Raw genomic sequence first — 13,826 nt, 5'->3', positions numbered from 1 at the left:
CTGATTTTCATTTTTAATTCCGATATTCTCCCAGCTAGATGTCGATATACACATTTTAACTGTATGTATTTCATGTGCACATTTGAATACACTGCGTTTGGACCACTTTCCAAGTTATCCTCCGGCCATCGCTCATACTTGGAATATTTTGGCTCGTCATATAATAATAAAAGTCATTATGATGTACATGGCGTTCGGAATTTTTCTTCTTCTTCTTCTTCTTGTAAACGTTCGCGCGAGTGCGAGTTCGTGTACATTTTTTTTCGCTCTATCCCGGTTTTTTGGCAATTTTTGGCTGTTACCCATAAGCATAACGTACAAGAAGATTATCATTAATATTAAAGTTTGTCAAGTTTGTTTTTGTATATGTATGTGTGTATGTGTATGTGCAAGCGCGCAATCACGGGCTATGTTGCATACAATGCAAAATGAAGTCTTGCGTTTAACGCGCGATTCTTCCCCTTTCCATTTGATTTTTGGTTTAGCTCTTCTTTATTTATCCAACACATACATTGTCATACTCTTTACGTGGTTTTACCAAATCTTTTTTTTTCATTCAATTTTAGCAGCCATCGTAATATTATGATGCTTTACGGTTCTTTTCCCCCGAACAATTTTTCTACTTTCTCAAGAAACGTCGTCAACAGGCAAGAGCGACTACCAAAATGTGAATTAAAAGAAGAGAAGAAAGAAAAACGGAAAAAATTCGAGCAGCTCGTGTGTTGTGCGTTTCCTTTGTCTATGCTATTCTGCTGTTCTTGTTTCCACCCCTCTACCGCCACCATTCCTCCTGTTCGCTAGCTCATTGCACTCTTTTTACGGTTCTACATCTTGCGTGGCCCTAGCCACTGAGCTGCTCCCGTGCCAATGTCAGCACGGAACACTGCCTGCAGTGCGAAAGATCCATCGTTCCCGCTCTTTAAATGGGTTGGTTGGTAGTGGTGGCAGCGGTGGTGATGTAAACTGTGCGCATCGAACGCGTTATGCCATGTACATGTGAAAATTTCTACTCGGCTAAGTTATGGAAATTTTTGCATATACCGGACGAAAAATTAAATTACAGGAAGTTTCATAATATACATAATTTCTAGTAGTCTAAATAAATTTCTGGTAACTGAATTTATACAAGCAAAGCGAAGCAAACATTTGCGCTGAGTTAAGCTAATTTTTTCGGCGTTTTCCTTCTTCTTCTTCTTCGTTTTGTTTTCTTCTTTGTGTTTTTGTGTTTTTTCCCCTACTTTTGTTTCGATCTTCTAACTTTTCCACTTGCCTGTATCTTTTAGCCATATCTCAACAGGGCTGCAATGTGTCTACGTTCAAGATTGGTGCTTTATTATTATTTTTATGATTATTGTTTTTGTTTTTTTCTTGTTATTCTTTGTTTTCGACAGCAGAACCAAAAAAAGCATATATAATAATTTATCTGAAGCGCAATCCATTCTTTCATTTTTTTTTCTTTGTTTTTCGCTCAATAAATCTTCGACGATTCGTGTTCGGTCGAGAGTGTAATACGGTTAGTTGTTTTTGTTGTTATTGTTAACTTTTGAGTACATTGGCAAGTCAATTTGCACATGATCCATATTCGTCATGCTAAACTATTCGATTTGCGGAACATTATCGTTGAGTTTTCATTAAATAGAGTTGTAAAGTTCAATTGAAAATTTAGTTTTTGGTGCTTCAGGTTGACCTAAACACAGTGAGGTGCGCTCTTCTTCTCCACCCATCGACCATACAACTTAAACTTCGATCAAATTCATTCAATGCGAAGATAGATATTTGTAATCGAAAATAAATCTGTTGAATGTAAATAAGTTCTCTGGAGCTAAGCAATAATAATAATATTCAAGTAGTGGATGAGGAGGAAAACTTACGTCAACAACGATTCCAGCGACATCAAACACTCTCGACGGCGGTGATTCCTTTGGCACGAATCGATAGAATTCCTCTTGTTCCAAATACCAGCGCACCGAATATAATGAAGCCTTAAAAATATTTTTATTAAAATATTAAGTAAAACAACCGGAAAAACGTTCATAAGTCTATCCCAATCGGATTGCTAAGCCAGAACTGCACACAGAACCGCACATTACTCAATGCATACACAAACATACAGAGGGTAGAGGGAGATAGGAATGACAGAGGTACATGCACGTTCGTTCGCTTGCTCATCACACTCATCTATTCGCACCCGGTACTGCACCAGCAACGGCAGCCGAATCTGCAGCAAAATGGAAAACTTTGTGTATTGGCCAATTTATGTTTTCATTAAAACCAACTTTTTAAGTAGAAAATAGAAATTCTTGTGGCTTTTTCGGATTAAAGAAGCACAAGCTGGGAAAAAAGAAGTAGTATAGTTTTGATCCGTCTTTATCCGTCGGCAATAGCAACGTCAACGCTTCCCACATTTCCATAGTACTCGTCGTTTGGCAGTAGGTTTTTTGGACTTAAGAACTGGCTCTTTTTTGTTACTTCTTATCCCAAAAATGCTTGTTCTGTACGCTACTACTGCTGCTGCCGCTGCCACTGCTTCCATTCAGCTGAGATGCCATACCATTTGAATATAGCGCGTTGCGTGAAATGAAATCCTTTCGAAGATTCAAGCGGGAATATTATAGTAAAGTGCAAAAGTTCCGAAGTGCTCAAAACGATTTTTCTCTTTCGTTCTGCCATTCTCACGTTGTTCATTGCTCAATTTGCTGTGTGTGTGTGTCTGTGAGTGTCTCTCATTCATTTCATTTTTATAGAGTTGATTCTTTCGATGGGATTTCAAGACAATTTTTCGGCAACGGATTAAAATATTCTCGGTCGCTTCGGCACTCGCGCTGCTCGCACAAATATCTGCACACATAACGAAATGGTGATTGCATTTCAATTGAAAGCGGAAAACGGAAGGTATGAATCGTTTCAGGCTGGTTCGCTTTTCTTTAATTTGTCATATTTGTCGAAAAGTGGCGAGAAGCATTTCACATTTTACTATCGCCGCTGTTCGCATCTGATCGTCATGATAATGCAGTAGTTCTGCTCTAATTTTTCGCTGCTGTCGTTCAGACAACAACAACAAAAAATAGCAGGCACAGCACAGAATGAGGCGAACAGAGATCCAGACAGCGTCGGCCGACGGCAAATGAAAATAATTACTCACATGAAATCGGAATTCCACATTTTAACGGCAAATTAAGTTATAGTCGATCGACTCGACGAATCATGCATACACACAACGCACTCACATTGCAATATGGCAAAAATAAAGGGAGACAGAGAGAGAAATTTGTTTGTTTTTTTTTCTTCGAAAAAGCAAAAAATGCGCATTTTTCGTCCATTTTGCATCGTCGAAGCGCACCGACTGCCGACGGCCCATTTTTTGCTCTCTTTTCCGAGATTGTTACACATAAACACGGTTCAGTAAACATTTTCGAATGACTTCCATTTGGATTTTATGAAATAATAATAAAAGGAAATATCAGTGTGTTGTGATGCGCGACACTTTATCCGAATAAAATTGATACAAATTTGGTGCGGAAAATTTGGCGCTGATTGCGTACAAAACATAGCCCAACAGCATACTGTACTTCCACATTGTTTTGTTGTTGTGGTTGTTGTGAATTACATGGTTGCAGTGAATGCTAATTTTTTGACGAATTTTTTTTCAAGGCGCTTGCCGACTTGTCAAAAATTCAAATGGGCCAGTTTGGGATATGTTTCGACCAACAATACAATGAAATGGAAGAAGAAATAAAATGCCCGATCGTCAAATCGAAATGTGTACGCAAAATGATGAAATCACGCATTTTCGCAGTTGGAGCTGGAATCATTTATCGGATGAATGTGACTGTCGTGACTTTAGTGTAGCAATAAGCTCGCGAAAAAAATTATGTTTCTGATAACGTTATGCGTGTTATTTTTTTCGTTCTCTCTCTCTCTCTCTCTCTCTCTCGCCTTTTCTTTCTCTCACTCCATCCAACCGTAGCTCTTTTTTCAGTTATTTTTCGTGCATTCGTTTCTGTTCTGAAAAGTTCTGCGACAAATAAAAAAAAGAGATTACTACGAGCAACGACAACTACAACAATGCATCGTGACACAGGGAGAAAAACTACACGAGACACAATCACAAAAAATAAGTTTTAATTTATTAGCTATTTTATGAGCAGAATCATTCGAAACGTTTTTGGCCCAAACTATACACATCCACATACACGCACACGCACAGTCGCACACTCGCAATATACATTTCGCGGTCGTGATGATTGCACGCATACACAAAAATGCCATTCATTGATAGTGCATTCACAAATTTTGTGAATAATAAGATTAATAAACTGCGAAAGAATGAATGTGCAATATTCTTAGTGCACTAACCATTTCCACGGCGATATTTTTTCTTTCCAACTTTTAACTCAACCTCACATTAGCCATTCTTATAAACTTTTCACATTTACAATTTTCCTCATTTTTTTTCTTTGCTCCGTTTCATTTTCTCTCTTTCTCTCTCACTCTTCGTTGTTCTATTTTCGATGTTCGAGTTATTTTTTCCATAATTTTTCATCGAGGGAGTGGATAAAAAAGCATTGCTCTTTTTGATATAATCTTCTTTTGCTTTACGACCGATCGAAAACAATTCTTATCGGTGGGAAAACATTAGAAAGCTTTTTTTTCGCTTGAATTTTCGTTATTTCACGTAAACACCTTTTATAAGTGCTTTTGTTTTCTCCGATTTTATGGTTACTATCGATTTTTGTTGGGTGAGCTGAAATCAATGCAAATGAAGAAGAGTTGAAGGAATTCACGCATGAATGATTGGTGTTTCGAAAATATTTTCGACGCAATCACAGCAATTCCATTCCATATTGGATGATTTGAACATTTCCAAGTCTGGAAAACAGAGAAAAACGAAGCGAAAAGGATAAATAGAGAATTTGAAATTGAGATACAGAGACAGGGGCAGAGACATAGGGGGAGAGGGAGTGGACTCCCAAAATGGAAGCGCTCAAGAATTCGGGTACCATATGCAGTTTTTGGCTGCTAAATGATGTCGACGTTGACATTATTGCTGTCAGGATTTGTTTGCAACCAGACCGTTCGAACCATATTTATAATTCTATTTATTTTATAAGATAGTCTCGCGTTTGTGTACGCAGCGCGCTTCAAACCATGTTGTGTGTTGTCGCACAATTTTTCGCTTCGCGTATCTTTTCACACTGACATAAGGTACAAGCATTTTGCATAAAACATAAATGCCGTATTGCTAAGCCGATTTATGAAACAGTTTCACTAGCATTGTAACAACAGCAACAACAACGGCACAATAACGGCATAAAATATCGGAAATATTTCGATTTCAAGCAGTGTGAAAATAGCACGTTTCGAAATGACGGCAACGACAGCAGCGGCACTGCCAACTGAAAATCGGTTTCGGGTGAAAAAATGCGATTGAAGGAAAGCGTTAAATCAGTGTCTATTTAAATCTTCAAACACGACAATTGAAACGATATTCGACGGGATTATGGAACAATTCGTTCCGACAAAAAAAAACGATGGCATCAGCTCACTGTAAAGGGTTTAACTACAGCTGTATGATTGTTTTTATTTCGTTATTATTATGTATGACATCAATTGAATTCAACGTGCATTCAATTTACTTGGTTGGAAATTATGAACACTGGAAAAATCTGATTATTTCGCGCCACATCACAACTCCTAGGCAACCAATGCTCGAACGTGTCTCGCAATAAAGTTGTAACTGAATTTCGGTCGTTAGTGTTAACCTTTCGGGAGAGAGGAAGAGAGAAATATTCGTTCGAACGGGGAAAAAAATTAAATTTTCTTAAAATCCCTTTTGAAAAAAAAAAACACACAAATTGAATCGCGTGTTGGCCCAAATGGTGAATTTACCCAAATGAAAAATATATCGAGTAAAATTGATTTGATTAAATTGCCTTTAAGGTTGATCTACTTCGTCGGAAAGATCACGATTGCTATCCCTTTTTTTCAAATCTCCGAACCTCCCTACGACGATTTCCAATTTCACACTTCAACTAAATGGGTGTTAAGTTGTAAATTAGAAACGGTTACCTTAATAAAGAGCCACTTTTCTATGCGATAAATGTGAAAAATTCGATGAAGCAATCGAGCATCATCGGAAAACAAAATCAAAATTGACTGCAACCATCAGTGTACGCAAACACACACTTGAAAGTCAAACACGCAGAAATATCGCATGAGATATCACGAAACATATTGAAAACATAAAGTCTGTCATCAGCCACGCTTTTTTACTTGTTTTTTTTTTCTGTTCGCTCACTTCTCGCGCATTCAGTCGCTCATTCAGAGGAATTCGTGCATGGTGCAGAGAACATACGGTTTTGGCGTTTTAACTTCAGAAATATTAATATGGCATTCATACTCGAATTCGCATGTGCATCGCATGTACAATAGTGGTGTTGCTTTCTTGTTATTTTCTTCATCTCTATCTCTCTCTCTCTGTCTGCTTCATCGCCGCGACTCTTTCTCTGTTCACTTTCATGCAGTTGATTTGGTAAATCAGAACGTGCTCATATGGTTTGGATTTATTTCCGTTTTTATTGTGGCATCTTTTACAAACGGAAAAATCAATCAATGACACACAAAGAGAATGAGTCTGACTCTATGAGATCGGAGAAAATGATTTTTGAACAAATGCGCGTTCCGAGAGAAGAAAAAAAGTAGCAGCAGCAGCATACACACATGCACGCACAGCATTGAGATCATGAACACACTTGCACACATTTGCTCGCTCATTCATTCATGCTTCTGGATACACGTCTGAAATAAATATCTTATTTGTTGCAATAAATTCATTTTTGTTGCTGTAAACACATCAGTGAATTGACGCGCTCGGGGAGACGGAGCCAGTGAGTAAGTGTAAGTGTGTGTGTGTGTGTTTGTGTGTTGTTCTGATGTTGTTGTCACTTCGATACGTTTTCATTCGATCTACTTACATTTTCTAAGTTGTAATAACACGATAAAGTTACTGCATCATCAACAGCCACTGCTTCAGGCACATAAATTTTCAAATCTTTCAAACATGTACCTGCCACGAGAAAAATAGAAAGAGAGATAGAGAGAGAGAGAGAGAGAAAGAGGGAATGAATGAGATGAAAATGGATGGAAGAATGGTAAAAATAAAATATATATCGTTTAAGTGCCAAATATATTTAAGAAGTGGATGCAATTTTGGCATCTTGATTAAGCCCTGGTTACCCTCATCGACGTTTATTAATCAAGCGTGTGAATGTGTGTGTACTCGTATTGAAATGTTGTTTGGCATTCATCGTTCATAAAATCACACAGCCGGGAGTGTAAATTTTTTTCCTTCACCGTTGCATCTAGCCAATTTCCGTGTTTGTCCTTCGTTAAAAACCCCATTATTTCGGCGGCTTTTGCTGGTTCCACTTTACTCTCAGTCATAATACGATGATGTTTACTCTATTATTGGGAAGTAATGGGGCATCACGTGCCGCTTATAAATTTTTATGCGATTCTATATTTATAATATTTTTTTTTCGTCTTTTTCTTCTCGACTGGCTTCATCTCTTTTGCACCAGGAAAAGGAAAAAAAAATTAGTTGAAAAAAAAATACCCTCGCGCTCGACTTGTTTGCATCGAAACTTGCCGAGCCAAGAGCATGGCAACGAATACTCATCGTCAACGGTTTACACAGGTAGCAGCAGCAGAGCATCAAAGCACATCTTATGGCGAACAAATTGAAAACAAGAAATATTTTTCAACTCAATCGAACGACGTGAGGCAAACAACAAACTGTAACGTTAGGAATATTTACAAAACTGCAGCCCTGAACTGAGCAGGGCACCCAGAGCACACTTCGTGTGTGTGTGTGTGTGAGTGTTATTTTTGAAATTCACATTGTGGTATTTCAGTGCAACGACGATGCTTGCGACGAAATGATGATATTCTGGAACAACGAATCGTGGCTTTTTTCTCTGCTGTCCTCTTCTTCTTCATCATTTTCTTCGTTTTGCCTCAATTGAATAACCATTCAATAGATGCTTTTATGCCTTGCTAAACAGTCAGTTTGTAGTTTATCATAGCGGAATATTGAATATTTTCTCGGGTGAAACCGTGTATGGAATTGGGCAAGCAAATCTACACTCGATCATATTCATACATCGAAAATCCATATTATTTGCCAAAAACTTCCAAATGCATTACAAGATGAAGAGAGAGAAAAAAAAATAAAAAAAATAAAAACGCTGTTGAAACTCTACGGCGAAAAGGTCTTTTTTAAAAATTTTATTCGTGTTTTTGGGGTTGGGAATGTACTCAGTGCAATTTGTCATGTAACCTAAACGAATGAGGTAAAAGCGAGAGAGAACAGAAGAACACGCGCGCACACCATTCGAAAATATGAAGTTAAGATTTACGAAAATAAAACGTGTTTAGACTATTGGAAAAAGTGTTGTGATGAAGAATGAAAAATCCATTGTGAGCGGCCAACATTTCGAGAGTGAAATGAATGTATGTGGTGCATTTATTGCAATTGCAAACGAAGAGATAGCGAATCACCCAGCTTTTTCATAGGTATAGACAGCTAACCAGTGCAGGCAATATTCACATACAAGCGGTTTTTATTAGAACTTCATCAATCATAACTCGTATATGCATAAAATGAATTCACATTGGCGGAAAAACGACAGAAAAAGCACAGGGATAGAGACGGAAGCAGTAAGCGAGATGAGATAGAGCAAGAGAAATAAAATCAAAGGGAATAATAACATAAAATTGCAAGGAAGAATTTGGGCAAAAAAGCACGCATACACCAACTTACAAAACAGATGAGGAAAAATAAACCAGAATCACAAATATCGTATTTCACTTCGAAGCTCGTTTTGCGCTTTTATTTGATTCGATGGCAAATTTACATGCACTAACAATCGCATACACTGAATCAACCGCACGCATCCACAATGCAATTGAAATGTTTGCGAAAAATCGAGATATAGTCGAAAAGAAGAGAAGAAGTCGAAGACGACGAAGAAGTTGCTTGCATTTGGTCGCAATGGTTGTATTTTGACTTTCTTTCTATCTCACTCTAACTCTGTCTCTGTGAATGTATTTGAAAATGGCAATGTTGTGTATGCAAAATGGGTAGCGCCACTTTTAGTTGCCATTTTATCGTTGTTAAATCTCTCCAATTTGGTTCGTCGATTTTGTTCAATTTTTATTCATTTTCAGTTTGTTTTATTTCCTCAATTTTCTTCGCTTCGACCAAAACGAACGAATGAACGAACGAACAGTGCGTTTGTCTTTTTGTGTCTTCAGACTTTTTATGTTCGCCATAGGTAAATATGCTTTATTTTCTACCCGATTCATCGTCTTCTTTCTTTGCAACTATTGTTGTCGTTGTGTTTTTCCTCAAACCGTATGTGCGGGAGAGTGAATGAGATGAGTAAGCTAGTGTCGTTTCGTTTTTAGTTTAACCATCGCCCGATTACGCAACAGACATTTAATGTTGTCTCATAAAAATCCATAAATTTTCTTTTCAACTTTTATTACTTTGTCCATAAAAAAGCAAATATAATTGCATCAGTAGAAAAATTGCAGGCGAAAAATGAATTGAGCCAGAATGCGAATCGGAAAAAAAACGGTAAAATGTCTGTGGGTGTGTTGTGCGCACGGTGCTCTGTCTATCTTGAGCGAGGGAAAGAGAGCTCGAGAATCAGCAGATAAGAAACAGAACATATTTTTCGTCTGGAATCTTTATGTAATGTCATGAAAATTCGATTTTATTCCATTCTTTATTGTTGATAAGATGCCTCATGCAATCGCGTCTCTCTATCTCACTTATTCACTTGCCCGCTCTCGCTCCCTATCCCTCTCTCACAATCACTATTCTCGCACAAACAAACGGATCGATTAAAAGCGCTCGGCTTTTGGCCGCTAACCATTTTTCACACAAAAATCGACCACATTGGTTCATCACTTGCACTTAACGCAGAACTTTCCGCCAAAAATGACATCGATTCAATTGAAATGTAAATTAATAAACAGGCAAATATAATAAATGAATCCGGAATGCGACCGATTGAACGGACGAACGAACAAGAGAATGAAGTGTACCAGTTGGAATGGCCATTTGTATGCGTTCGTTGCATAATTTATTTAATATAAAATTCCATGATAATGGTGACGTATGGAAGCACTTTCATATAATTTAATTTCATTTATTTCGCTTCAATGTGTCAATTGATGAAAAATTTTAAATGGTTCATTCGGAATAATTAGCGATTTTAATTGATTCGCCGCAAAAAATAAAGCGAGCCATATAATTTCATTGATTGAAAGAATTGTAAGTGGTAAATGCGCCCCATCCTCTCGTCGACGCATACACAACAAATCAAAGAACATTTACCTAGGGGAATATCACGCTCCTGAATCTTGTGAGATATTTGAGATATTTGAAATAAACATCAATTGCATGACATATTTTCGAATATTTCGAATAAATAAATCAGATTTTTGTGGATTTTGGAGATATTTGAGATTTTTTGCATTAAATCTAAATAAATACATTTAAATATCATTCATAATCACAAAAATCCAAAATATTCCGCCGTATTCACAAATATCCATCATATTTCATACGACAGATTCTTAGAGATAAATTGGATTTTTTTTAAATATTTGAAATAATTTAAGCGTGATATTCCCCTAGACATTTACATCGTAAATGCGACGGAGAAAACTTTCGACAATCAGTGTTTCAAGTTGTTTGAATATGGATTTTTGAGACTCTATTAAATGGTACGGAGCACATGTTTCGTTTTTTTTCTTTTTCTTCGCTTAAATTAAGCGAGTTATCAGAAGTTGTGCTCATTCCATGCTGTGCCACACTCCACCACTGAAATACTTCGTCCATGGCCATATCCATATTGATATGGGGTGTTCATGAGTATCTGAAAAGTATTTAATTTAAATGAAATTAAGGCAAACAACTCCTTCGCGCTGCTGTGTGAGTTCTGCGTTTCTTGATTCTCGCATATTTCTTTGCTCTTTTTTCCACTTTTTCAAGTGTATCATAGGCAAAAAAGTTAACAAGTTTACTTCACGCAACTATCGTTGCATCGTAACCGCCGTCGACTTTATCATCAGTTATTTTATTCGTGTACTTGAGATTTCGTTTACGTTCATCGTTGTGAGTCATGATAGTTAAGAAAAGTTTGTTGAGCATGGCTTTTACAGTGAATGGCAAAAAGGTCCAAACCTCTGCATGTTCATATTGACTCCAACAGCAAAGCCGAAAGAGCTGCTGCCACTGATGCTGTCAGCCTCGTTGCAATAGCTAACGTTCGGCGAAAATATATATATATATATATATATGTATACAAAAAATTTATTCACATGGAAGTCCTTAGCGAAAATGTGTCCATTAGTAGCATATCATGGAAATAGGCATGCCATTAACACAAAACGGAAACTATCAGCAGCATAAAGTCATCGTAGCTAGCACTCGTGAAAAGTAAACTCACTCGTGCTACGGCCCATGTTTGTGAATTTGCCTCTGGAACATGCGAGGCGAACACACATACACGTGTGACTTCTTTGACGCAGCTTTTTGGATTTCATTAATATGTTCAAATTAACGATGGAACTAACAACGCACCAATTAACTTGATTGATATTATTAATTTTACGTAAGAGCACATAATAATTTTTAGTCGCTTCATTTTAAGCGCATATCTCTGATTGATGCTGACGAGTAGAACGGCTTGGTACACAATTACCGTCACCATCATCGTCATTGCCGCTGCCGCCGCCGGCAAACTCGCTCCGGATGATGAAGATATCGTATGAATTATACCGACGATATTTTAAATATGTTGATGTATATTGCGCACACTTATGTGCTCATTCGTTCATTTTTTTCCCCAGAATAATAATTATTTTGCAACGTTTTGTCGTTGCATTCATGCGTCATGCTACAAATTGCGTCGGTTTCGACGGTTCCTCGTTACTTTTTCTTTTCCATTTTCTGTATCACTTTTTGGTCTATCACCGAAAAGCGTATGAGCTAGTGGAAGTCACTTTGATGTAAGTTGATGATGAATAAATTTCACTCTCGTATATCAACTCTTCACCATTCAGTCCCTCACTCATTTTCTCTCTCTCTCCCGTTCTGACTAATTTTTTTCACTTGTTTCACACACGATTTTATATTAATGCCATGAAAATGTTCCCTTTTCCAAGCGCAATCATGAAACCAAATTAAAATTTCGCAAACATTTACATTTGCGTCAGGTAAACTCATCTGTATCAGTCAGCGTTTGAGGAACTTCGACAGCAAAAATAGAGAGATGGAATGAATTGATGACTGAGTGAACGGAATGTGTGGATGTGGAACGTGCGTCGGGTGCATAATATCAGGTGGCAAAAAATACAACAGCAAATATTATTTACGAGTCAGTCATTTCCCTGTTACTCACTTATCGGTGAAATATGAGCCGTGTCGTTTATTCTTGGTACGGCGACATCTGTTCGGATCGGCTCAATACAAAAACACACTTTTTTCTCACCCAGAGAAATGTGGAAAATGTGCAAGCTACTTGTGATATGAATAATTACCAACTCAAAATGCGTGTGATCATTTTGCTGTCTCTCTCTCTCTCTCTCTCTCTCTATCTTTCTCTCGTTCTCTCGGTTACTTTGTAACATTTTGCTTCGATATACTCTTCTTTCTTCTTCTTTTCCTCTGTGAAGTTAATTAATTCAATTTGCGTTCATTTTTTTTTGTTCGAGTTTTATCTAAACGGCAATATTTCATATGTTTAGCTTACATCCATATAAAAGTTTCAAGTGAATCTTGTCGATCGCAAATCATGCGGATAAAATATACGTTTTCAACGATCGAAAACTCAAACATATTCCAATTGAACGCATGAGAATATTCTTGACCTGCGAAAAAAAGTTCGTTCCGAAATGCCTCATACATTCGTATAGCAACAAAAGAGACTCAAGAAATAAGTGAGCATAAAAGTGTCCAATGATTATGGGGCACTTTTATTCTCACTTTATTCATGGGACTCTTTTATGCAATACAAATGTATGAGGCGTTTTAGTTGTGCATTTTGACTTGAGGCTTTTTTATGATAATTTTGATAACAAGGAATGCGAATTTCGATTTGGCGATAGCACCAATGGATTGTGCACAATAAATACTGTATCAAAATCGAAAAAAAAAATTTAAAGTTTTTTTCGATTTACGGCTGTATTGCGACCGTGGCAACGTCGATTTGCAACCGATTATGAATGGGCGTAAATTTATCATTACGTTCATTCATAATCGCTTAAAAAGCAACGTTGCCAGAACATGCACAATCTCGTTTGTGTGTGCAATGTCTATTGCGCGTTAATTTTCAGCATCGGACCAGCAAGCAACTGTGTTGTTCGTCGAACAATCGATTATAATACACTTGATAATTGCACATAAGTGTGAGCGAAATAGCATAAGTTTTCGACGCTCGAGTTTTTTTCCATATAGGCCAATGCAATTGAATATAATATTATTACATTTTTGCACATGGAAATATCTCGAAAACGGCTGTGTAAATCGGCAAAATGGACCGTGATGTCACTCCCTAAAGGGAGTGTATACACCCGACTGGTTTGATGGCCTAGAATACAAATCCGGTGAAATTTCGGCTGATCCATGGATTCTCAGGATTTGGCCAGATTCCAGTGCTTCCTTTTTTATGTGCATCTGTAAACACATTCTACCTATGTTTTGTTGATACAATTGAACTGCTAGAATCAGGTCGAATCCTGAGAATCCATGG

General features: G+C 37.4%; 1 protein-coding gene across 2 annotated transcripts in view; it reads right to left on the bottom strand.

The window, feature by feature from the left end:
- The window catches only part of LOC129578813 (uncharacterized), a 37,688-nt gene that overhangs the window by 9,085 nt on the left and 14,777 nt on the right, over positions 1-13,826 (bottom strand). Inside the window, exons 2-3 of one of the 2 annotated variants that reach the window (XM_055467969.1) lie at positions 6,975-7,066; positions 1,872-1,982 (exon numbers count right to left, since the gene is read on the bottom strand). In XM_055467969.1, coding sequence (XP_055323944.1) covers positions 1,872-1,982; positions 6,975-7,066 — 203 coding nt within the window. The remainder of the gene's footprint in view (positions 1-1,871; positions 1,983-6,974; positions 7,067-13,826) is intronic. The other variant, XM_055467970.1, reaches the window with a different exon arrangement.

The sequence above is a fragment of the Sitodiplosis mosellana genome, unplaced genomic scaffold (assembly GCF_009176505.1).
Source record: "Sitodiplosis mosellana isolate CC-2019 unplaced genomic scaffold, AAFC_SMos_1.0 Smas_scaffold_6226, whole genome shotgun sequence".
Classification (NCBI taxonomy): Eukaryota; Metazoa; Arthropoda; class Insecta; order Diptera; family Cecidomyiidae; genus Sitodiplosis; species Sitodiplosis mosellana.
This window is presented reverse-complemented; position numbering and strand designations above follow the sequence as displayed.